The 23,788-nt window shown below is 46.6% G+C and overlaps 1 protein-coding gene across 1 annotated transcript; it reads right to left on the bottom strand.

Moving 5' to 3' along the window:
* Positions 1 to 10,226: 10,226 nt before the first annotated feature.
* On the bottom strand, positions 10,227 to 23,739 carry RPS18 (ribosomal protein S18). Its single transcript, XM_040442632.1, has 6 exons — positions 23,682 to 23,739; positions 23,002 to 23,100; positions 22,806 to 22,892; positions 22,628 to 22,729; positions 13,361 to 13,452; positions 10,227 to 10,346 (listed from the first exon to the last, which is right to left on the bottom strand). The coding sequence occupies exons 1-6, from the start codon at positions 23,682 to 23,684 to the stop codon at positions 10,271 to 10,273; spliced, it is 459 nt and encodes a 152-aa protein (XP_040298566.1). The 5' UTR covers positions 23,685 to 23,739; the 3' UTR covers positions 10,227 to 10,270.
* Positions 23,740 to 23,788: the final 49 nt, after the last annotated feature.

Here is a 23,788-nt window from a genome sequence, read left to right on the forward strand (position 1 = left end):
AGGCTTTGTTAAGCTGCGTCTCCTGGGCTCTTACCATATGTCCTGCCAGATCTCAGAAGTTGAGGGAGCTAGAGACTACTTTCTCTACCCTATGTCCTATTGTCTGGATCTCTTTCGTAATCTCTGAAAGTTCCTGTAGCATAGGGTACAAGGCATGCAAGATCGTTTTCTTTAGAAATGCCTTGGTGATGGGCTTGAGATCACTTCCTATGGGTTTAGGCTATCCGCATGTGTCGGAGTCTCCCTCCACATCTGAAGCCGCGTCATCTTGGATGTGTGTTGTGGTTGAGGAGCCGTTGCTTTATGCAAGAATTTTTCCATATCTACTTGCTGTTTGGCGGCACCTTGTGAAGCAGCAGGGTCCCTTGTCTTCTCTTTGCCGATTTTGGTCAAGTTGTGGATGCTTCTGACAAGGCGTATCACTGTGTCTATGCGGAGAAGCTAAATCATGCAGCCAGGCTCCATTTTGTATTTGAAGAGACCCTGACAGACCCCTACAGTGGACACCCTCAAAAAGTGACCCTATTTTAGAGACTACACCCCTTAAAGAATATATTTGGGGGGGGGGAGCACTTACTCTAAGTGTTTTACGGAATTTGGAAACATGACTGCGAAAAATAAGTTTTATTTCTTCCAATAAAATGTTGCTTTAGCCCCAAATTTGTCATTTTCACATGGGGTAACAGGAGAAAAAGTACCCCTAATGTATTACCCATTTTATCCTCAACACCCCATACGTGGTGGAAAAACTGCTGTAGGGGCACATGGCAGGATTCAGAATGGAAGAAGTGCCATATGGCTTTTGCAGCTCAGATTTTAATGGATTGGTTATCATTTTTGAGTGATTGTCTTATGTGAGGGCTCATTTTTTTGCAGGATTAGGTACATGAGCCTTTGATCCCTTGGTACTACACTTTGTGAGGTAAGGCGACAAAAAAAAATGGCTGTTTCGGCATAGTTAAATTTTTTATTTTATTTTTTATTTTTTTGTATAATTGTATTTTTATTAAAGTAATAATAAAAGTAGAAGAAACATACACATTTTCATAGAGAATCCGCCTGTCATCAGGCGATCAGTAAATAAACATGTTTTGACAATTCATGTAAGCCACATAAATGCAGAACAAGCAAGTCAAGTTTCACCAATTACAATTCGTGTAGCGATATATCTGAGCAGAAACTGCCTACTTCTGGGCAGTTACAATGCAAAAAGAAATAAAAATCAGTATCAATATCATAAACATAGGACAGGACAAGACACAAAAGGGTAGACAAAAGGTTGGGGAAGGACGGTAGAAAGGAAACTAGTCATCAGTCTCTGTGAGCATGTCCCAAGACTGCCATACCTTATGAAATTTCTCCAAAGAATTATTGATAAGTGCAGATAAATATTCCATACGTCTAACCTCCATAACACTGGAGAACAGATCAGACCTAGTCGGTACGTCACGTCTCTTCCAATATTTAGCTATAAGGCGTCTAGTAGCCGACAATATGTGAAGTACCAAGCAAAGCACTACTGGGGGCATGTTCAGTAAGAACATATACGGATCCAGTGAGAATTTTATATTGGTAAGTTGCAATAGAAGTTGTTGAGTCTCTCTCCATAAAGGAAAGATAACATGGCAATCCCAAAAGATGTGTAATAAAGACCCTCGGCCTGAGTCACATCGCCAGCAGGCATCAGAGATAGTAGGATTCAAGTGTTTGAGCATCTGAGGCGTATGATACCAAAACATCAAAAGCTTATAAGCATTTTCTCTGTAGGTCACACAAGTAGATGACATTGCTGCTCTACGCCATATAAGCTGCCAATCGCTCGGCGGTATTTCCTTCTCTAGGTATCTCTCCCATTTAGACATATATGCATGTCTCATAACCTGTGGAGGTTCCGGAGTTGAAAGAAGAACATAAATATCTAATATAAGGCCTCTGGTGGAAGTGGAAAGTTTACAAAGTCGTTCAAACATTGTCGGAGTAGATACCCTCTTATCATTAAATAGGGTTCTAAACAAGTGTTGGATTTGTATATGTTGCCACCTAGAGGACTCCGGTAGGTTGTATTTATTCCTGAGCGATTCAAACTGTATAATTTTAAGGGTTCTATACTCTACTATATCAGCAAATCTGAATAATTTGTTGGAGAACCACGGCTTAAAGGATGTGTACTGCAGCCTAACAATTGTGCATTATAAGTGGTCGGTAATGGTGACCACAAGAGGGCATTGGGGTGAACAGGGGCTAACCACAGCTTCTCAATTTCCATCCATCTAGAAAATGCCAAGAGGGAAGACCATGCAGGTATACGACGTAATTGCGTCGCCCAATAATATTTGGCTACATCAGGGAGCCCCAATCCACCTTGTGATTTAAGGGCGGTAAGAGTATTGCAAGAAATTCTGTGTCTCTTCCCATTCCAAACAAACCTAAGGATGGAAGATTGTAAAGCTCTCAGATCTCTTTTAGGTATGGGAACCGGAATAGTTTCTATTACATATAATACTTAGGCAGTATGGTCATCTTGACCGCTGCAATACGTCCCATTAGGGAAATTGGCAGGGGCATCCACTTAGCCATAAGCGAATTGAGTTCCTGAAAGAGAGGGACAAAGTTATGAGCATAAAGGTTATGATATGTTTTTGTTAGCTGAACTCCCAAATATTTGAGGGTGGTATCGTTCCATTTAAAATGGAAATTGCTTTGTAGATTACTCAGTATCTCCGGCGGGACATTAATAGATAGAGCTTCCGTTTTTGAGGTATTTATCTTATACCCAGACAATCTGCCATATTCCTCTATAATCCGAAACAAATTCGGTAAGGAAGTATGTAAGTTCGTCAGCGTAAGGAGGATATCATCAGCAAAGAGTGATACTTTAAAGGGCACCTTATTAACTTCTATTCCTTGAATATCAGGATGGACTCGTATCAGCGCCGCCAGAGGCTCTATGCAAAGTATAAAAAGTAAAGGGGATAACGGGCAACCCTGTCTAGTTCCGTTCCGAATAGTTATCTTGTTTGACTGGGCATGTGTCATTTTCACGTAAGCTGTTGGGCAAGTGTATAGAGCACTAATGGCCCTCAAGAAGGGTCCCCCTATACCAAAACATCGCAACGCAGAAAACATAAATGGCCAACTCAGACGGTCAAAAGCCTTTTCTGCATCAAGGCCCAGTATTAATGCTTGCTGTTTCCGCCGATTAATAATGTCTATCAGATCTATAGTCCTCCCTGGCAATTTAACACAAAGCCAACTTGATCCTTATGGATCAGACTCGGGAGCAGGTTAACAAGCCTGTTCGCTAGTAATTTTGTAAATATCTTTAAATCTGAATTAAGGAGGGCTATAGGGCGATAGTTGGCACAATCCATATGGTCTTTCCCCGGCTTCGGTATGAGGGTAATAAAGGAATGAAGCATTGAGTCCGAAATAGGGGAGCCCTCCAGGAAAGAGTTAAAAATCTTGACCATATATGGAAGGAGGATATCCACATACGTCTTGTAATAGAGATATGGCAGACCATCTGGTCCAGGTGATTTGCGGTTAGGAAGGTTTTTAATCACTTCTGATATTTCTTCCGCTGTAATCTGAATGTTAAGAGTAGCTGCCAGGTCATTAGATAATTTAGGTAGCTTACACTGTGCGAGGAAGGAGGAAAAGATTTCCCGCTGCCTCAGAGGGTCTCTAGGAACTTGCTGTGGGAGAGAGTAAAGATTTTCATAGTACTTCTGAAAGAGAGCGACAATTTTATTGGGGTCATAAGTAATGGTACCGTCCGCCTGTCTCATGGCTGTCGGGGTGTTCGTCATATTGGAGTCTCGCAATTGTTTCGCCAGGAGCGTATGCGATTTATTTCCCCATGCATAATAGCGCTGCCTGGAATACAAAAGTAGCTTGTCTGTTTTCACTAATGCTAATTCTCTCAACTTAGCTCTCAACATAATAATGCGCCTCAATAGGTGGCGGGAATTGCGAGATCCCAATTGATCCTCCAAGCACTCCAGATCTTTCTTGAGCGCACAATACTGCATATTTCTATCTTTTTTCATTTTAGCTCCAATGGCTATGCAATTACCCCTGAAGACGGCTTTGTGCGCCTCCCATAGGGTAGATACGGAGGAGACCGATTGCTGGTTAATACTAAAATATTCTGACAGGCTCTCCTGTAGGGACTGTCTGGGTATAGGATTGGAAAGAAGACTCTCATTTAAACGCCAGTGGCAGACCCTAGTAATTGGATGTCTATTGTTTAACGTCGAGAAAGATAGGTGCGTGGTCCGACCAAGTGATAGACCCTATATCCGCGTCTGTCATTAAGCGCATTATTGGACATTGCCTAGAAGGTAATCAATTCGAGAGTGTGAATAGAACGTAAATGTCCTAGATGTAGGGTAGTTCACTCGCCACAAGTCCTACAGCTCAAATTTTGGCACCACTCGCCTAAAGAGGCGTGAAAGCCTAGCCTGCTCTCTGGAAGGGGGCTTATCCGACAATGTCTTCCTGTCTAACGTTTCAGAGAAGGAGATATTAAAATCGCCTCCCACAATAAGTGCTGCTGGAAATAAATGAGTAACCTTCGTGAGCACTTTAGTGAGGAAGGAGATCTGCTTAGAGTTTGGAGCGTATAGATTGCATAGGACAATAGGGGCACCATGTAAGGTTGCTTGCAAAATAATATAGCGACCCTGAGGATCTGATATCTGTGAGGTTACCTGAAGCGGGCAATTAATAGATAGCAGGATTGCCACTCCAGCCTTTTTCTTATCATTACACGCCGAGTACGCTTTGGGAAATAGCCCAGCTGCAAATTTAAATGATCCCGTAGCATCGAAATGTGTCTCCTGGGAGGAAAACCACCTCCGCTTTTTGAGTGCGACACTCCGTCAGGGCCAGTCTCCTCTTAACATTGGAGTTCAGGCCTTTTACGTTTAAAGACATACACTTAATCATGGTGGAAAAAGTGAGCGGACCATATACATGTTATTTGAAGAGCAGAAGGTAATCCCCCAGGAGACCTCGTTCCAGACACCCCAACTGATCATCTGTAAAAGATCATAGTCAATATCCTGAAGTACAGCATACATATAGTAGGACACAGGACACACGAGGATACAAGGGGACACATAAGACACTAACATGGCGTAGAAATTTAGAAATTGGTAGGAATAATCCAAACATTGGACAGTAACGTCCAGGCGGGGGCATCTAAAAAAGGCTTAAAACTTCGGACACGGCCCTGTCTCTTTTCCTCAGTTTCCGAGGAAAGGAAGAGGGCTATTAAAGTCAATCCCCTCTGCGGTGACATGTTTGAAAGTAACCGACACATAGGTTATCACAGTGATAGAACGATTTGCATAAAAAATAAATAAATTGAGCTCTAAGGGAGCTCCGCAAAGCGTTATAATCAAACAGTAAGGTACGAATAAACATATGGAGAACATCCGCCGCCATACAATAATGGCGACAACTTTTAGGAGACGAGCATCATAATACTACTTAGGTCACAGCAAATCAGGTCAGTTCATCTCTCATTACGGATCTCCTGGTGTCCCCTCCCGCCGGGGATCTACGATTCTTGCTCCCAGACAGGTGCGGGTGCCATCATTGGGTCAGAGATCTCCCAGTCGTCGATGGGGGGGGGGTATAGGAACCCCCAGTGTTTCACAGAAGGCAGATAAGTCCGCGTAAGTTCTCAAGGGTATAGCTTTCCCGTTCTTATTGGCAATAAGCGCGAATGGGTATCCCCACCGGTAGGGAATTTCTTTCTGCCTCATGGAAGCTAGGAGAGGTTGTAGTATTCGCCTTTTTTGCAGGGTAAGCCATGACAAGTCCTGATAAAGCTGCACTTGGACACCTTGGAAATCAATAGCTCGAAGCGTGCGAGCTTTAGACATTATAGCTTCCTTGAGCTGAAAATCAGTGATGCAGCATATGACATCTCGGGGCTGTGCCGAAGCATTTTTGGGGCGCAAGGCCCTATGGGCACGGTCCATCTTAATAATGGAGGGTGGGGACCCTAATATAGTATTGAACAAATCATTTAGGACTTCTTGTACATTTTCTTCAGATTCTTGCTCAGGGAGACCCCTCACTCTAATATTGTGCCTACGACCCCTGTTGTCAAGGTCTTCCAAATGCCTGGTATTCTCCCGAATAGCCTGGGAATAACTCAATATAGTAGAATGGAGATGAGTAATATACTTGCGGGTGACATCATGTTGAGTTTCCAGGGAGTCCACCCTGGCCGCAACTTGTTGAAAGTCCTGTCTTCTCCCTCCAATCTCCCCTTGGTCCGAAGGTGATCTAAGAGGTCCTCAGCCCAATCCCTTCTACGCTGGGACGGTGTAGCTGGGTTATTGTTGCGTTTAGGCGCCATTTTTGCAGCTGCTTCAGGCTCTGGTGAGTGCCCAGCTATGCCCAGGGTCTCTTCCTGCGTTGCAAGTTGATATATAAATTCCTCAGCTAGCGGGGACAGGAGGGAGCTGGTTACCTGCTGCAAGTCGCTGCGATCCGACCGCTGTGGCAGAGGATTCTCTCCTCCGTCTCCACCTGTAATGGCGCCTGTAGTGGTTTCACACCTCAGGCCCCAAGGAGCAGTCGTGCTGGAGCGCGGCGGTCAAGGTAAGCTGCGATGCTGTAACTTTTCAAATTGGGTGCCGGACTGCCTCTAGTTCTTTTTGAGGGCAGCGATTTCCCCCATGGGATTCGGGCACCGTGCTGATAAGGCTCCTGCAAAAGTTCAGGATGGCAGAGCTCTTACACTAAGCTGCCATCTCGCCGGACGGTCAAGCCACGCCCCCTTTTTTTTTTACAGCATTCACCTCGTGATATTTTTATTGATGCGGCAATACCCAATCTTGTTTGTCTTGTTTTTGAGCGCCTTATTTTTTTGGACGATTGTTTTAGGTAGTGTCTTTGTGGGATAAGAAGACATTTAATTGGTACAATTTTGGGGTACATAACGGTATTTTCACAATAGCGTGTTTCTTTTCCGGCACCAAGTTCCCTCAAAAGGGCTCAATGCCGGAAAAGAACTGATCAGTTATATCCCCATGCATTCTGAATGGAGAGCAATCCGTTCAGTCATTTTGACTGATCAGGCAAAAGAAAACCATAGTATGCTACGGTTTTATCTCTGGCAAAAAAAAACCCTGAAGACTTGCCTGAATGCCGGATCTGTTTTTTTTTCCATAGGACTGTATTCGTGCCGGACCTGCCATTTAATACCGGATTCGTCCTTCTGGTCTGCGCAGACCAAGAAAAAAAAAAAAAAAATTTCTTTTGACTGATCAGGCATTTTTAAGGCTACTTTCACACTTGCGGCAGTGTGATCCGGCAGGCAGTTAAGTTGTCGGAACTGCCCACCGGATCCGCCGATTTTTGTGACAAAGCATTTGTGAGACAAATCCGGATCCATCTCACAAACACATTGCAAGAACGGATCCGTCTCTCCACTTGTCATGCGGACAGACGGATCCGTCTTGTATTTTTTTTTCTCCACATTTTTATCGGTCTGCGCATGGCAGGCCGGATCCAGCATTTCGGTATTTTGAATACCAATACATTCCTATGGGGAAAAATGCTGGATCCGGCTTTCAGGCAAGTCTTCCGGTTTTATCTTTTGCCTGATCAGTCAAAACGACTGAACTGAAGACATCCTGAACGGATTAGGGCTCTTTCACACCTGCGTTCTTGTCTTCGGGCATAGAGTTCCGTCGTCGGGGCTCTATGCCGGAAGAATCCTGATCAGGATTATCCTAATGCATTCTGAATGGAGAGAAATCCGTTCAGGATGCATCAGGATGTCTTCAGTTCCGGAACGGAACGTTTTTTGGCCGGAGAAAATACCGCAGCATGCTGCGCTTTTTGCTCCGGCCAAAAATCCAGAACACTTGCCGCAATGCCGGATCCGGAATTAATGCCCATTGAAAGGCAGCGTCCGGCCTTAAGCTAAACGTCGTTTCGGCGCATTGCCGGAGCCGACATTTAGCTTTTTCTGAATGGTTACCATGGCTGCCGGGACGCTAAAGTCCTGGCAGCCATGGTAAAGTGGAGCGGGAGAGCAGCATACTTACCGTCCGTGCGGCTCCCCAGAGTGACGTCAGGGCGCCCCAAGCGCATGGATCATGTGATCGCATTGGACACGTCATCCATGCGCATGGGGCGCTCTGACGTCACTCTGGAGCGCCCCGGGAGCCGCACGGACTGTAAGTATACCGCTCCCCACTACTACTATGGCAACCAGGACTTTAATAGCGTCCTGGCTGCCATAGTAACACTGAAAGCATTTGGAAGACGGTTCCGTCTTCAAATGCTTTCAGTACACTTGCGTTTTTCCGGATCCGGAGTGTAATTCCGGCAAGTGGAGTACATGCCGGATCCGGACAACGCAAGTGTGAAAGAGGCCTTAGGGTACTTTCACACTTGCGTTGTTTGATTCCGGCAGGCAGTTCCGTTGCATGTCATTTTTTCTGACTGATCAGGCATTTTTCAGACTGATCAGGATCCTGATCAGTCAGAAAAATGCATTGCGATACCGGATCCGTTTTTCCGGTGTCAGGCAAAACGGATCCGGTATGGGGACTGGGTATTGCAGATGTGCTAGCAGCCCATGTCCCCAGCTCTATGCACAAAATCCTGGTGACAGGTTTGCTTTAAAGGTCTGCACATGCGCAGACCGGAAGGCCGGATCCGGCACTAATACATTCCGATGGAAATAAATGCCTGATCAGTCAAAACGACTGAACTGAAGACATCCTGAACGGATTACTCTCCATTCAGAATGCATGGGGATAAAACTGATCAGTTCTTTTCCGGTATAGAGACCCTGTGATGGAACTCTACGCCGGAAAAGAAAACGCTAATGTGAAAGTAGCCTTAGGCTACTTTCACACTTGGGGCAGGACGGATCCGACAGGCTGTTCACACTGTCGGATCCATCCTTCCCCTATTTTGCAGTGCCGCCACTCCGTCCCCATTGACTATAATGGGGACGGGGGCGGAGCTTCCAGCGCAGTACAGCAGGAGCCGCCGGACTAAAAAGTTAGACATGCAGGACTTAGTCCGGCGGCCTTTCGCTGTGCTGCGCAGGAGCTCCGCTTTATAATGCATTACAATACTTCTGTATTGTGATGCATTGGCTGTAAGTATATTACACTTACCGGTTCCTGCCTGTGAGATCCAGGGGGCTGACAGATGGCATCAGGCTGCCATCGGGTCCCCATCACAGCAGCACGGGGACCATCCATCGTGTAGTGACCAGAGCTGGTTACTGCAGCACTCACTCCAAAGGGAGCAGGACAGCAGTAAGCAGATCCATCCACCACACGGTGGAGCAGCTGATTGCCTGCCTGCCCCCCCCCCCCCCCCCATTCTGTCAACACCTTTAAATGTGTATTCCCATCTGGGACATTGATAACATATTGCATAAAACTAGCCAAGGGCCCCTTTTCACCTTTCCATTCACTGCCAGTGCTCAGCTATTGTTGGAATTCCTATAATGGTGGTGTGCTCTCAGCTCATGTTGGGGCACCCCTTCTGCAGACAGGAGTGGCCCTCAGGAGGTACCTGCACCTACCTGACATTGATTGCATATTCCAGCGCAAGGGTAGGCAACCTCTGGCCCTCCAGCTGGAGTGTTGAAGGTTGCTGACCTCTGTTCCAGCGATATGCCATCCTTGTCCTATGTGAGGCCACCCTTTTAAAACTTTTCCAGAAAATCCAGACACATCAGTACATTTATAAGATGTGCCCCCCCCCCCCCCCCCCCCCCCCCCCCCCCCCCCCTAACTGGTCATGTACACCAGTGAGCGCCCCATCTTCCATGTATCATTCAAGCCAGGATTCTCATTTGGTTCATGGGACCCAGAAATGACGTTGCTTATGGACGAAGACCACACATTCTTGCTCCATGTAAACAGGGCCGAGCATGCACATATCCTAAACAGGAAGAAATCTAGTGCAGGAACAGAGGATCTCGCCACAAACTAAAAGGAGCAGCAGCTGAAAGCCAACCTTTATCTCCCCGACGTCGGGGAGGCCCCATACACATTAGATGGTTTATCAGATATGTACCAGTAAATGCTCTGATCACTCCACCTGAGGGAAAAGCCCCTCACCCAGGATAGCGATTAGCAGATGACCCCTTTCCTGGAGGAAACCACACTCCACAAAAAGTCCCACGAAGATGACAAAAAGCTCTACTAATAACGAGATGACGCCTCGGATCTTGGTTTTATACAGAACTTTATTAACAGCACAGGCAGGGCGGTTACTTCTTCTTGGACACACCAACTGTACGTCCACGGCGGCCGGTGGTCTTTGTGTGCTGTCCTCTCACACGCAGACTGTAAGGAGAGAAGAAATGGTGCGTTATTGAGGAATACATTAAGACATCAACCCCAAGCAGTCCTCTGGTTTACAGAATATGAAGGGATAATGTAAAGTCACTGGACAATCAACCACTGAAGGACGGTGACCACCTCCTCCTATTAGGATCCATTACCATCGCCGACAGAAAAGTCACTCCTGACAAAAGATCAGCTGGGGTTAGACAGCAGATCCGAGCAGGTGCATGACCACGACCACCAGGAGCGGCAAGAGAATTCGGCAGGACGTTCTGCTCCTCCGATCCATCAGCCGGAGGCCATGTCATCTGAGGACTAGAACCAGCACCGACAGGCCACCACACGGCAGTGCACGGGGTATCGGACAACAATTAATGTGACTAAAAACTTAGATTTAAGTCTACATGTGTTATTAACCAGGACATGATTTCCACATTACAAGCTGCCAAGACTTTAAAGTGGAGGTTGCGCAGCGATAGATATTGACGGCCTATCCTCAGGATAAGAAAATATCTGACTGCCGGCGTCCAGTGATCAGCACGGTGACTTCACACCAATTATAAGTACTCCCTCCATTCAGGTGAATAGAACGAGTACTTCCGAGACAGAACATGGAAAGCCACCTCCTCTTCAAACAGCTGATTGGCTGGGGTGCTGGGCCCCCAGGTATGACTGCCAGGAGCCACAAGCTATACAGTTACAGAAATATGCCTGCACAGGATAGTATTACTGCAATTGAGTTTTCAAACATTTAAAGCACCTTTCCTACCTGTAATGTAGACGACTTTAGTGAGACTCCTGGCAATCTCAGTTTTTCAAATCTGGTTTGTATTCAGTCGAGGCAATTCTTTAAGGCTACTTTCACACTTAAATTAAAGTTTTTCGGTATTGAGTTCCGTCATAGGGGCTCAATACCGGAAAAAACAAAAGCTCGTTTTGTCCCCATTCATTGTCAATAAGGACAAAACTGAACTGAATGCTCCAAAATACGTTCCGTTCGTTTCTCCGACCGGAGAGAAAACTGCAGCATGCTACGGTTTTCTCTCTGTCCTGGGAGGAGGAGCAAGACGGATCAGTCATGACCCACAAGGCAAGTCAATGGGGACGGATCGGTTTTCTCTGACAACAGAAATGGATCCGTCCCCCGTTGATTTTCAATGGAGTTCATGACGGATCCGTCCTTACTATGTTAAAAATATATTAAAGATAATACAACCGGATGCGTTCAAACAGATACATACCGTTGTATTATAAGTAACGGAAGCGTTTTTTGCTAAACCCTGCCGGATCCAGAAAAAAAAAACACTGGTGTGAAAGTAGCCCAACGTGTGTCAGTAAGAATCATCTCAATGCGAGTTGTTGCTTTATCGGTCATCAGTGGGGGTTTCATACAAATTGTGTGAGAGATTGTACTCTGGGGTCACCTACTATTAACGTGAGGCACATGGGGTCAAGTCCAAAAGCATGTGCCCAGCCTGACATTAAAAATAAATGACCCCCATCATGTTTAAAACATGTCAGTGGCAAGATTGGGGTTAACCAGTCTCATTAACCCCAATCTTACTGGCTGCCTGAGACAGTACATGTGTTTTTTGCCTGCCTCTATTTGGAGGCCAGCTACTCTTGCACTGTGTGGGGGTGGGGTACAGGCTATGCTGGCTTGCTCAGTGCACACAGACTCCTGGGCCGAGGACAGGACACTCAGGAGGAGGCGGCGGCTGCTCGCCGAGCTCACTAGCTGAGACGGCGCAGCAGCTTATTCCCTCCCCCTGCTTTAATTAGCAGCCCATGCATTGGTAGCAGTGGTGCGGGCAGCTTCAGAGCCCACTCTTTTCATTGGGCTCAGCGGCAGATGCGTCATAGGACGGAGGGACGCCACTGTCTGGCCGGAGAGAACATAGCGTGCCCTAAGCGCAGCACAGGCCATGTTCTCTTATAGAGGAGATACTAGGCTGCGCAGCCGAGATAGTAAGAGCCGGACCGCTCCCCTGCAAGCCGCAAATGAAGGAGCCGCGGGTTGGCCACCCCTGACCTATCCCGATAGGTGAGCAAAATAAATTGCTGCACAACCCCTTTAATTAGGGTTCTCTAATCAGCTACAAATCCCAGCAGATCCAGACAACTGGCAGCATGTGTTGTAGTCAGAGATCATCACTGGGTGCAAACAATGGGGTGAGGGGATCGGTCTACAGAGCCACTGGATGTGACATCGGAGTATTACCAGTACATGCTAGACGCCCATTAGTGCAGAGGAACCCCGATGCTTCATATTACAAACCAGAACCTGTCCACGGGATAGGGGATACCAATGTAACCAGAACACCCCCCTTTAACCCTTTGCTGATAAGCCCATTTTTATCATTAAGTGCTCCATGGTCAGACAACCCATGGGTGTCATCTGTGTAAAGCAGCTTGCATCTACGGGATATGATAGAGCTCAGCTCGTGCGCCGGCACCATATCTAAACTCCCTACACTCACTGTATATGTAGTCATTACTATAGGCAGCCTTTCCCCAATCACTTGGAGGACAGAGCCGCAGAACCCGACTGCCTGGTAGTGAAGAGGCCGCAGAGCTCATCAGGTACAACAACCACTCCCAACCGCTAATGGGCAGATGTCCAGGACCTGATATGGCCTCTGCATTAATAATAATCTCCCAGAACCCCATTAAAAGGGTTTCCCAGTTTTAGCCTGCCATCCTTGTCCTAGGGATAACTTAACTGGAAGACCCCATTAAAATCCTATCTGGGTCTCTAAATGCAAGCTGATGGCTGTAGTATATACGGGTGTACCAAATCCACAAGTGTCATGGCAAGGAGCAGGCTTTATAGCACTGCAGCCGAGAAGCTGGATGAGAACTGAAGGGTGAACTAAAGACTCCATCCCGCCAGAGATCCAGCAAGACTGACGTCTCCAGAATAAAAGCAATCTGACAGAAATCCAGCAGATACAGGACAACGCAAGAAAAAAGCCGTAAACGCTCAAATCCGTGTTAAAGCACCAGACACTCACCCCCAGAAGTGACGCAGGCCTCTGTGCGCCTTGATCTTCTTCAGCCTCTCCAGATCCTCACGGAGTTTGTTATCAAGGCCGTTGGCCAAGACCTAAAGGAACAGAACAGTCAGTTCAAGACCCAAAACACATTCCTCTTATAAGGCACATAAATCCATGGTAACCGCCATAAGGGGATCTGCGGAGAACAGGTCCACATGTAGAGGCGCACATAACTCCCCACTATAAACTGTTCTATGCCTCTGTACAGACAGAGACATCACAGAGCCCGCTTCAGAGTTGGTCATTTAAAGGTCTCTTAACAATAAGCCAATCACAAATTGTCTCCCCTGCTGGGACCTTCAGCAATCAGCTGGGATCTGTGAGGAAACCCGACAGTAAACCCTCCTGCACACGTTACCATATCGCAGGCCACATTTGCGGATCTGCAATACACGGGTGCCGTTCCGTGGGCATTCCGCTTCACGGATGCGGACCCATTCACTTCAATAGGACCGCAAATCTGGAGATGCGGAACGGAAGCATCGAATGGAACCCTAGGGGAGCAATACAGAGTGCTTCTGTGGGGGTTTTGTCTCTTACTACCGTTCCGCAAAAAGATAGGACATGTCCCATCTTTTAGCGAAATGGCCAAATCGCGGACCCATTAAAGTGAATGGGTCCTGGATCCGCTGCGGCTACCCCACGGACGGTGTTCATGCACCGCTGCTCGCAATTTGCGGGCCACAGCACGACTACAGGGTGCACACGTTCGTGCGCAGGAGGTTTAACCACTTCAGCCCCCAGTGCTTAAACACCCTGAAAGACCAGGCCACTTTTTACACTTCTGACCTACACTACTTTCACCGTTTATTGCTCGGTCATGCAACTTACCACCCAAATGAATTTTACCTCCTTTTCTTCTCACTAATAGAGCTTTCATTTGGTGGTATTTCATTGCTGCTGACATTTTTACTTTTTTTGTTATTAATCGAAATTTAACGATTTTTTTGCAAAAAAATGTCATTTTTCACTTTCAGTTGTAAAATTTTGCAAAAAAAACGAGATCCATATAGAAATTTTGCTCTAAATTTATAGTTCTACATGTCTTTGATAAAAAAAAAATGTTTGGGTAAAAAAAAAATGGTTTGGGTAAAAGTTATAGCGTTTACAAACTATGGTACAAAAATGTGAATTTCCGCTTTTTGAAGCAGCTCTGACTTTCTGAGCACCTGTCATGTTTCCTGAGGTTCTACAATGCCCAGACAGTACAAACACCCCACAAATGACCCCATTTCGGAAAGTACACACCCTAAGGTATTCGCTGATGGGCATAGTGAGTTCATAGAACTTTTTATTTTTTGTCACAAGTTAGCGGAAAATGATGATTTTTTTTTTTTTTTTTTTTCTTACAAAGTCTCATATTCCACTAACTTGTGACAAAAAATAAAAACTTCTATGAACTCACTATGCCCATCACGAAATACCTTGGGGTCTCTTTCCAAAATGGGGTCACTTGTGGGGTAGTTATACTGCCCTGGCATTCTAGGGGCCCAAATGTGTGGTAAGGAGTTTGAAATCAAATTCTGAAAAAAATTACCTGTCAAATCCGAAAGGTGCTCTTTGGAATATGGGCCCCTTTGCCCACCTAGGCTGCAAAAAAGTGTCACACATCTGGTATCTCCGTACTCAGGAGAAGGTAGGGAATGTGTTTTGGGGTGTCATTTTATATATACCCATGCTGGGTGAGAGAAATATCTTGGCAAAAGACAACTTTTCCCATTTTTTTATACAAAGTTGGCATTTGACCAAGATATTTATCTCACCCAGCATGGGTATATATAAAATGACACCCCAAAACACATTCCCCACCTTCTCCTGAGTACGGAGATACCAGATGTGTGACACTTTTTTGCAGCCTAGGTGGGCAAAGGGGCCCATATTCCAAAGAGCACCTTTCGGATTTGACAGGTCATTTTTTTCAGAATTTGATTTCAAACTCCTTACCACACATTTGGGCCCCTAGAATGCCAGGGCAGTATAACTACCCCACAAGTGACCCCATTTTGGAAAGAAGACACCCCAAGGTATTCCGTGAGGGGCATGGCGAGTTCCTAGAATTTTTTATTTTTTGTCAGAAGTTAGTGGAAAATTATGATTTTTTTTTTTATTTTATTTTTTTCATACAAAGTCTCATATTCCACTAACTTGTGACAAAAAATAAAAACTTCCATGAACTCACTATGCCCATCAGCGAATACCTTGGGGTCTCTTCTTTCCAAAATGGGGTCACTTGTGGGGTAGTTATACTGCCCTGGCATTCTAGGGGCCCAAATGTGTGGTAAGGAGTTTGAAATCAAATTCAGTAAAAAATGACCTATGAAATCCGAAAGGTGCTCTTTGGAATATGGGCCCCTTTGCCCACCTAGGCTGCAAAAAAGTGTCACACATCTGGTATCCCCGTACTCAGGAGAAGTTGGGGAATATGTTTTGGGGTGTCATTTTACATATACCCATGCTGGGTGAGATAAATATCTTGGTCAAATGCCAACTTTGTATAAAAAAAATGGGAAAAGTTGTCTTTTGCCAAGATATTTCTCTCACCCAGCATGGGTATATGTAAAATGACACCCCAAAACACATTCCCCACCTTCTCCTGAGTACGGAGATACCAGATGTGTGACACTTTTTTGCAGCCTAGGTGGGCAAAGGGGCCCATATTCCAAAGAGCACCTTTCGGATTTGACAGGTCATTTTTTTCAGAATTTGATTTCAAACTCCTTACCACACATTTGGGCCCCTAGAATGCCAGGGCAGTATAACTACCCCACAAGTGACCCCATTTTGGAAAGAAGAGACCCCAAGGTATTCGCTGATGGGCATAGTGAGTTCATGGAAATTTTTATTTTTTGTCACAAGTTAGTGGAATATGAGACTTTGTATGAAAAAAAAATAAAAAAAAAAAATCATTTTCCACTAACTTGTGACAAAAAATAAAAAATTCTAGGAACTTGCCATGCCCCTCACGGAATACCTTGGGGTGTCTTCTTTCCAAAATGGGGTCACTTGTGGGGTAGTTATACTGCCCTGGCATTTTCCAGGGGCCCTAATGTGTGGTAAGTAGGTAAATGACCTGTGAAATCCGAAAGGTGCTCTTTGGAATGTGGGCCCCTTTGCCCACCTAGGCTACAAAAAAGTGTCACACATCTGGTATCTCCGTACTCAGGAGAAGGTGGGCAATGTGTTTTGGGGTGTCATTTTACATATACCCATGCTGGGTGAGAGAAATATCTTGGCAAAAGACAACTTTTCCCATTTTTTTTATACAAAGTTGGCATTTGACCAAGATATTTATCTCACCCAGCATGGGTATATGTAAAATGACACCCCAAAACATATTCCCCAACTTCTGCTGAATACGGAGATACCAGATGTGTGACACTTTTTTGCAGCCTAGGTGGGCAAAGGTGCCCAAATTCCTTTTAGGAGGGCATTTTTAGACATTTGGATACCAGACTTCTTCTCACGCTTTGGGGCCCCTAAAATGCCAGGGCAGTATAAATACCCCACATGTGACCCCATTTTGGAAAGAAGACACCCCAAGGTATTCAATGAGGGGCATGGCGAGTTCATTGAAAAAAAAAATTTTGGCACAAGTTAGCGGAAATAGATTTTTTTGATTTTGTTCTCACAAAGTCTCCCTTTCCGCTAACTTGGGACAAAAATTTCAATCTTTCATGGACTCAATATGCCCCTCAGCGAATACCTTGGGGTGTCTTCTTTCCAAAATGGTGTTATTTGTGGGGTGTTTGTACTGCCCTGGCATTTGAGGGTCTCCGCAATCATTACATGTATGGCCAGCATTAGGAGTTTCTGCTATTCTCCTTATATTGAGCATACGGGTAATGAGATTTTTTTTTTTCCGTTCAGCCTCTGGGCTGAAAGAAAAAAATGAACGGCACAGATTTCTTCATTCGCATCGATCAATGTGGATGAAAAAATCTCTGCCAAAAAAAGAAAAAGGAGGGGAAAGGCGTCTGCCAGGACATAGGAGCTCCGCCCAACATCCATACCCACTTCAGCTCGTATGCCCTGGCAAACCAGATTTCTCCATTCACATCAATCGATGTGGATGAATAAATCATTGCCGGGATTTTTTTTTTTTATATATACCAAGTGTTTGCCAAAGTATATGAACACCGCCACCTCCTCAGCTCATATGTCTCGGCAAACGTATCTTTTACTGCAGAGGAGAAATCTCGTCTTGCAGCGCCGCATACACCGACTTGCGTGTAATCTGACAGCAGCGCAATGCTTCTGTCCGAATGCACATCAGTGCTGCAGCTAGTCGATCGGTTGGTCCACCTGAAAGGTAAAAAAAACAAAACAAAAAAGAAAAAACCAGGCCGCAAAGCAATAACTTTATTAACTGTTGAACAGAACATAGAAACTTTTTTTAAACTTTTTTAACTGAACATTTAACTTTTTTACTTACCGGTATTTTTTTTTTTGTTTCGTTTTTTTTACCTTTTATAGAACAAACCTCTCCTTCCCCATGGGACAATGTGCAAAGCCCAAATCGCCCAAAGATGTGGCGAAGTACGTTATGCACTTTATCCCAGGTGAAAGGAGAGGTTTGCAGCAGCTGAGAGTAAAAGGGCCCTAATAGCCCTGTGTGCCTGTCCTGGTGAGATGTGATCCCTATGCTAGGTGTACCTGTGTGTGGTACTTCCGGAAACACTCTCCATAGCATAGGGCAGGGTGGTCAGCACAGTCAGGACAGAAATAGCGGGTGTCACGCCTTATTCCACTCCTGCTACAGACACGACATCTTTTTCGGGGTGACGGTTGGGTTGAGGTACCAGGAACGACACTGGGGAAATGTCGCTCGTGTAGACGGCTAACTACACTGGTGGATGGGGCCACGGAACCTCCTGGGTAAAGGAGGTTCTCGATGATCTCTTCCTGGAATTTGAGGAAGGATCGTGTTCTGCCAGCCTTACTGTAGAGAACAAAACTATTGTAGAGCGCCAATTGAATTAAATATACAGACACCTTCTTATACCAGCGTCTGGTTCTGCGGGAAACTAAATACGAAGACAACATCTGGTCATTGAAGTCCACCCCTCCCATGAGCGCATTATAGTCGTGGACACAGAGGGGCTTTTCAATGACACGGGTTGCTCGCTCAATTTGGATTGTCGTGTCTGCGTGAATGGAGGAGAGCATGTAAACGTCACGCTTGTCTCTCCATTTCACCGCGAGCAGTTCTTCGTTACACAAGGCAGCCCTCTGCCCCCTTGCAAGACGGGTGGTTACAAGCCGTTGGGGGAAGCCCACGCGACTAGTTCGCGCGGTGCCACAGGCGCAAATCCGTTCTAGAAACAAATGCCTAAAGAGGGCCACACTTGTGTAGAAATTGTCCACATAAAGATGGTACCCCTTGCCGAATAAGGGTGACACCAAGTCCCAGACTGTCTTCCCACTGCTCCCCAGGTAGTCAGGGCAACCGACCGGCTCCAGGGTCTGATCTTTTCCCTCATAGATCCGAAATTTGTGGGTATAGCCTGTGGCCCTTTCACAGAGCTTATACAATTTGACCCCATACCGGGCACGCTTGCTTGGGATGTATTGTTTGAAGCCAAGGCGCCCGGTAAAATGTATTAGGGACTCGTCTACGCAGATGTTTTGCTCAGGGGTATACAAATCTGCAAATTTCAGGTTGAAATGGTCTATGAGGGGCCGAATTTTGTGGAGCCGGTCAAAAGCAGGGTGGCCTCTGGGACGGGAGGTGGTATTGTCGCTAAAATGCAGAAAACGTAGGATGGTCTCAAATCGTGTCCTGGACATAGCAGCAGAAAACATGGGCATGTGATGAATCGGGTGCGTTGACCAATATGACCGCAATTCATGCTTTTTTGTCAGGCCCATGTTGAGGAGAAGGCCCAAAAAATTTTTAATTTCGGAAACTTGGACTGGTTTCCACCGGAAAGGCTGGGCATAATAGCTTCCCGGGTTAGCGGTTATAAATTGTGTGGCATACTGGTTGGTCTCTGCCACGACTAAGTCCAAGAGCTCCGCAGTCAAGAACAGCTCAAAAAAATCCCAGGGCCGAACCGATTTGAGCCGTCTCAACCCGAACTCCAGACTGGGCGGTGAAAGGGGGAACTACTGGTGCGGCTGAAGTTGGTGACTGCCAATCAGGATTTGCCAGCACCTCAGGGACTCTAGGGGCTCTACGGGCCCGTCTTTGCGGTGGCTGCGACGGGGTAACTATTGCACGTGCCACCGTACCAGCTTCAACTGCCCTTCTGGTGCTCGCTACTTCACCATGTTGTACGGCAGTGCTGGTACTAGGTCCAGGAAGGGCTGCGCTGCTGGTGTATGCCTCACCACGTGATCCGGCAGCGACAGCCCCACTCTGCTGCTCTTGAAGCGGATCCTGCGTAACCTGTGGTCTAGCGACACGGGGCCGGGTATGCCTGGTGCTGCCAGGGACCTCCACCTCCTCGTCCGAACTTTGGGTCAGAGAGCCACTGCTTTCCACAGGTTCATATTCTGACCCGCTAGATTCGTCAGATGAGGGTTCCCACTCCTCATCCGACTGGGTCAGAATCCTGTAGGCCTCTTCAGAAGAATACCCCCTGTTTGACATTTTGGACTACTAAATTTAGGGGTATTCCCTGAGACTACCCAAGAAAAAAAGCAAACCTGTCTTACAAAGGGGAGGCTAGCGAAGTACCGGAGGCTGCTGCGGTTGATAAAAAATATCAAAACTGATTTTTTTATCGCCGCAGTGCGTGTAAAATGAATGTGCAGTGATCAAAAATTATATATTTTTTGTCACTGCGGTGGGGCGGGCGTGGGTGAACGCACGTGTGGGCGACCGATCAGGCCTGATCGGGCAAACACTGCGTTTTGGGTGGAGGGCGAACTAAAGTGACACTAATACTATTATAGATCTGACCGTGATCAGTTTTGATCACTTACAGATACTATAAAAGTACAAATGCTGATTAGCGATACGCTAAACAGCGAATAAAAGCGACTGCGGTGCGGTGGGGTGGGCGCTAACTGACGCTAACTACCTAACCAAGGGGCCTAAACTATCCCTAAAACCTAACAGCCAATACCAGTGAAAAAAAAAAAGTGACAGTTTACACTGATCACTTTTTTTCCTTTCACTAGTGATTGACAGGGGCGATCAAAGGGGTGATCAAAGGGTTAATTGGGGTGCAGGTGGGTGATCTGGGGCTAAGGTGTAGTGTTGGTGCTACTCACAGTTCAGTCTGCTCCTGTGCTGGATCCAACCGACGAAAAGGACCAGCAGAGGAGCAGACAAGCCATATAACAGATCATATTTACTAATATGATCTGTTATATGACTTTGGATTGGATTTTTTGAAAATCGCCAGCCTGCCAGCCAATGATCGTTGCTGGCAGGCTGGTGACGAAATACTTCTTTTAATTTTGCCGACCCGCGATGCGCATGCGCGGGCCGGCTTTGAGCGAAATCTCGCGTCTCGCGAGATGACGCGTATATGCGTGACTCTGCGCAGCGCTGCCACCTCCGGAACGCAATCCTGCGTTAGGCGGTCCGGAGGTGGTCAAGGGTGCATTCACATAACCGCAAGTGTTTTTTGCAATTCGCAAAACACAGATACCGGCCGTGTGCGTTTCGCAGTTTGCAGACTGCGCATGGCCAGCGTTATATAGAGAATGGCTAAGCTTGTCCGCGGTTGCGGAGAAGAATAGGACATGCTCTATCTTTTTTGCGAACCCATTGAAATGAATGGGTCCACATCCGAGCCGCAAACTTGTGGAACAGATGCGGATCAATTTATACGGCCGTGTGAATGCACCTTAAGGCTTCACTTTCCCTATAGACCCTCCAAAGTATTAGACAATATAGATTCCCATCAATGAGTTTTCTGTGTCATGCAGGACGCGTCCTCCAGATACTCTCCTGGTAGGTGTACGGAAATGGGTTTTAACCACTTCAGTCATTAAAGGGGTTCTGCACTTCCAACAGCACAGCTCCCTTCTCAAACAGCTGATAAGCGGGGATCCCGGCTGTCGGACCCCCGCCAGTCAGATGCTGATCTATCTAGAGCAGTGTTCCCCAACTCCATTCCTCAGGGCCCACCTACCGGTCATGATTTGAGAATATCCCACACAATGAATGCCTGAGGTAAGTCCTGATGCATCAACACTAATTGTATCACTTGTTCAATACTAAGGAAATCCTGAAAACATGACCGGAAGGTGGGCCCCGAGGGCTGGAGTTGGGGGAACACTGATCTAGAGGATAGATCATCCGTTTAAACAAACCGCAGAACCCCTTTAAATTGGTGCTCGCTGTGACAGACAAAAGTGATCGGCCAAAAGCCACCATAGAAATAAAATAACCCATCAACGTGGACAACTCAACGACAGGAGGGCCATTATTAAGGAAAGAGGGATAAGCGGCCGCTGGCCTCCAGGAGCAGCCCCCTGTCCTGACTTGTCGGCTTTAGTAAAACCTTACATACCTCACGTAACAATTCTGGAACATCTATACTTATGGCCATGTAGTGCCGATCCTTTATTATTCCTGCCAAGAGTTCTGAATGAATTGCCAGCAGCTTGCAGTAAAGGTACAGATGGGTGTTAAACCAGTAAGGGGTGAAACCAGCAACAATGATTGGACAGACACAATCACTACTGGTAACACCCATCTGTACCCTTTACTGCTGGCAATTTGTAAAATTCTAGCAGGAATTGAACATAAAGGTTTTAAAAATAGATGTTCCAGGAGTAGTTATTACATGGGGAACGGGTTCATGTCAGGAGAGGGGACGGGTTCTCTGAAGGATAGTTCCATTACAAAACTCTGGATAGGAGAAGAGTCCGATTGGCAGGGATCTGACTGCAGGGGCCCCTGGTGATCATGAGAACTGGGCCCCTCCATTCAACTCTATGGGACTGCCAGAGACCGTGGACAATGAGCGCTCGCCCATCTCCAGCATCTGATTGCGCTGAATGGAATAGCAGCTCACATTACTGGCCCGTCTGCCACTATTCAAACGAGGGGAACAGGGACCCCCATCCTTGTGATCGGCAGGGACCCCAGAAACTTATCTGCAATGCTGTGGATAGGGGATAAGTTCTTGTAACAGGATAACCCCTTTTTTGGGAAATACAAGTCAATCTTCCCAACCTAGCAGGACGCTGTTGAGAAAGTGGTTCCCCCGATCAGTCATGCCCACGCCCGGTGCCACAATGTGCCCCCCCCCCCCGACCACGCACCTGGCTGTATTTCCCATCCTTGATGTCCTTCTGTCTGTTCAGGAACCAGTCGGGGATCTTGTACTGACGAGGATTCTGCATAATTGTCACCACGCGCTCAACCTGCCAGGAGATAACATGTTAAATCACAGACCCGGACCGAGGGGGGAGAAGAATCACCCTCCGGACCATCACCCACCTCATCCTCCGTCAGTTCTCCTGCACGCTTTGAGAGGTCAATGTCAGCCTTACGCAGGACTACGTGAGCGTAGCGACGTCCGACACCCTGAGAGAGAGAACGACGTTACAGAGGTGGAACTACAACTACCAGCCTAGGACATACTGAGCGTTGTCGGCGTTGCGCAGCTGGACACAGGGAGGCAATTACGACTCACCTTAATGGCGGTGATGGCGAAGGCGATCTTCCTGCGCCCGTCAATGTTGGTGTTCAGGACACGCAGAATGTGCTGGAACTTCTCAGGGATTACGAGCGACTAAAGGAAAAATAAAGACAGGAAGAGTTTTGTTATTCTCCAAGTGGGCTTTATTTACGTGGTTTTCAGCACATCTGCTTGCTGTCAGGGAACCAAGGCATCCATATTTACATCCAGAGGCAATAAGCCTGTACAGACCCACTCACAGCCACCTTACAAGCTGCAGAAAATAAAAATGAAGGTTCCTATTTACTGACCGCAAGCAGAGTCACTGAAAATGTGGAGTAATTGAAACAAAACTCCATAGAAAGCTGCAGGGTCCCAGAAAACCAGTATAACGTACAATAGCCCCATTATTATTATAACAGGGGCCTATATAGAGGCAGGGACCGGACACTACCTACCGGTACCTACAGATATACCCACTTTCTGCACTTCCACATAATCAGGCGGCACACTGGGACCTGTCACCCCCTATAATGGCCTGCCAGCGGGACTGCCCTCCAAAATACCTCCACAAAAGGCTCACCGGAACCCCTAGGGACACAAATCAGCAGCCATCACGGCCCAACGAGCTTTCCCCAGCTCAGATGGCGCCAGATTGCCGGTAACCCCATCTCCTTCCCCGCTATAACACTCACCATGGCGGCGGCTTCAGGGAAAGAGAGAAAAAGGAAGTGACGCGCCTCTCCTTTTATACAAGAGCCCGCCCCCTCTACGTCACTTCCGGTAACTGAGCTCAGGGGTT

The sequence above is a fragment of the Bufo bufo genome, chromosome 8, assembly GCF_905171765.1.
Source record: "Bufo bufo chromosome 8, aBufBuf1.1, whole genome shotgun sequence".
Taxonomy (NCBI): Eukaryota; Metazoa; Chordata; class Amphibia; order Anura; family Bufonidae; genus Bufo; species Bufo bufo.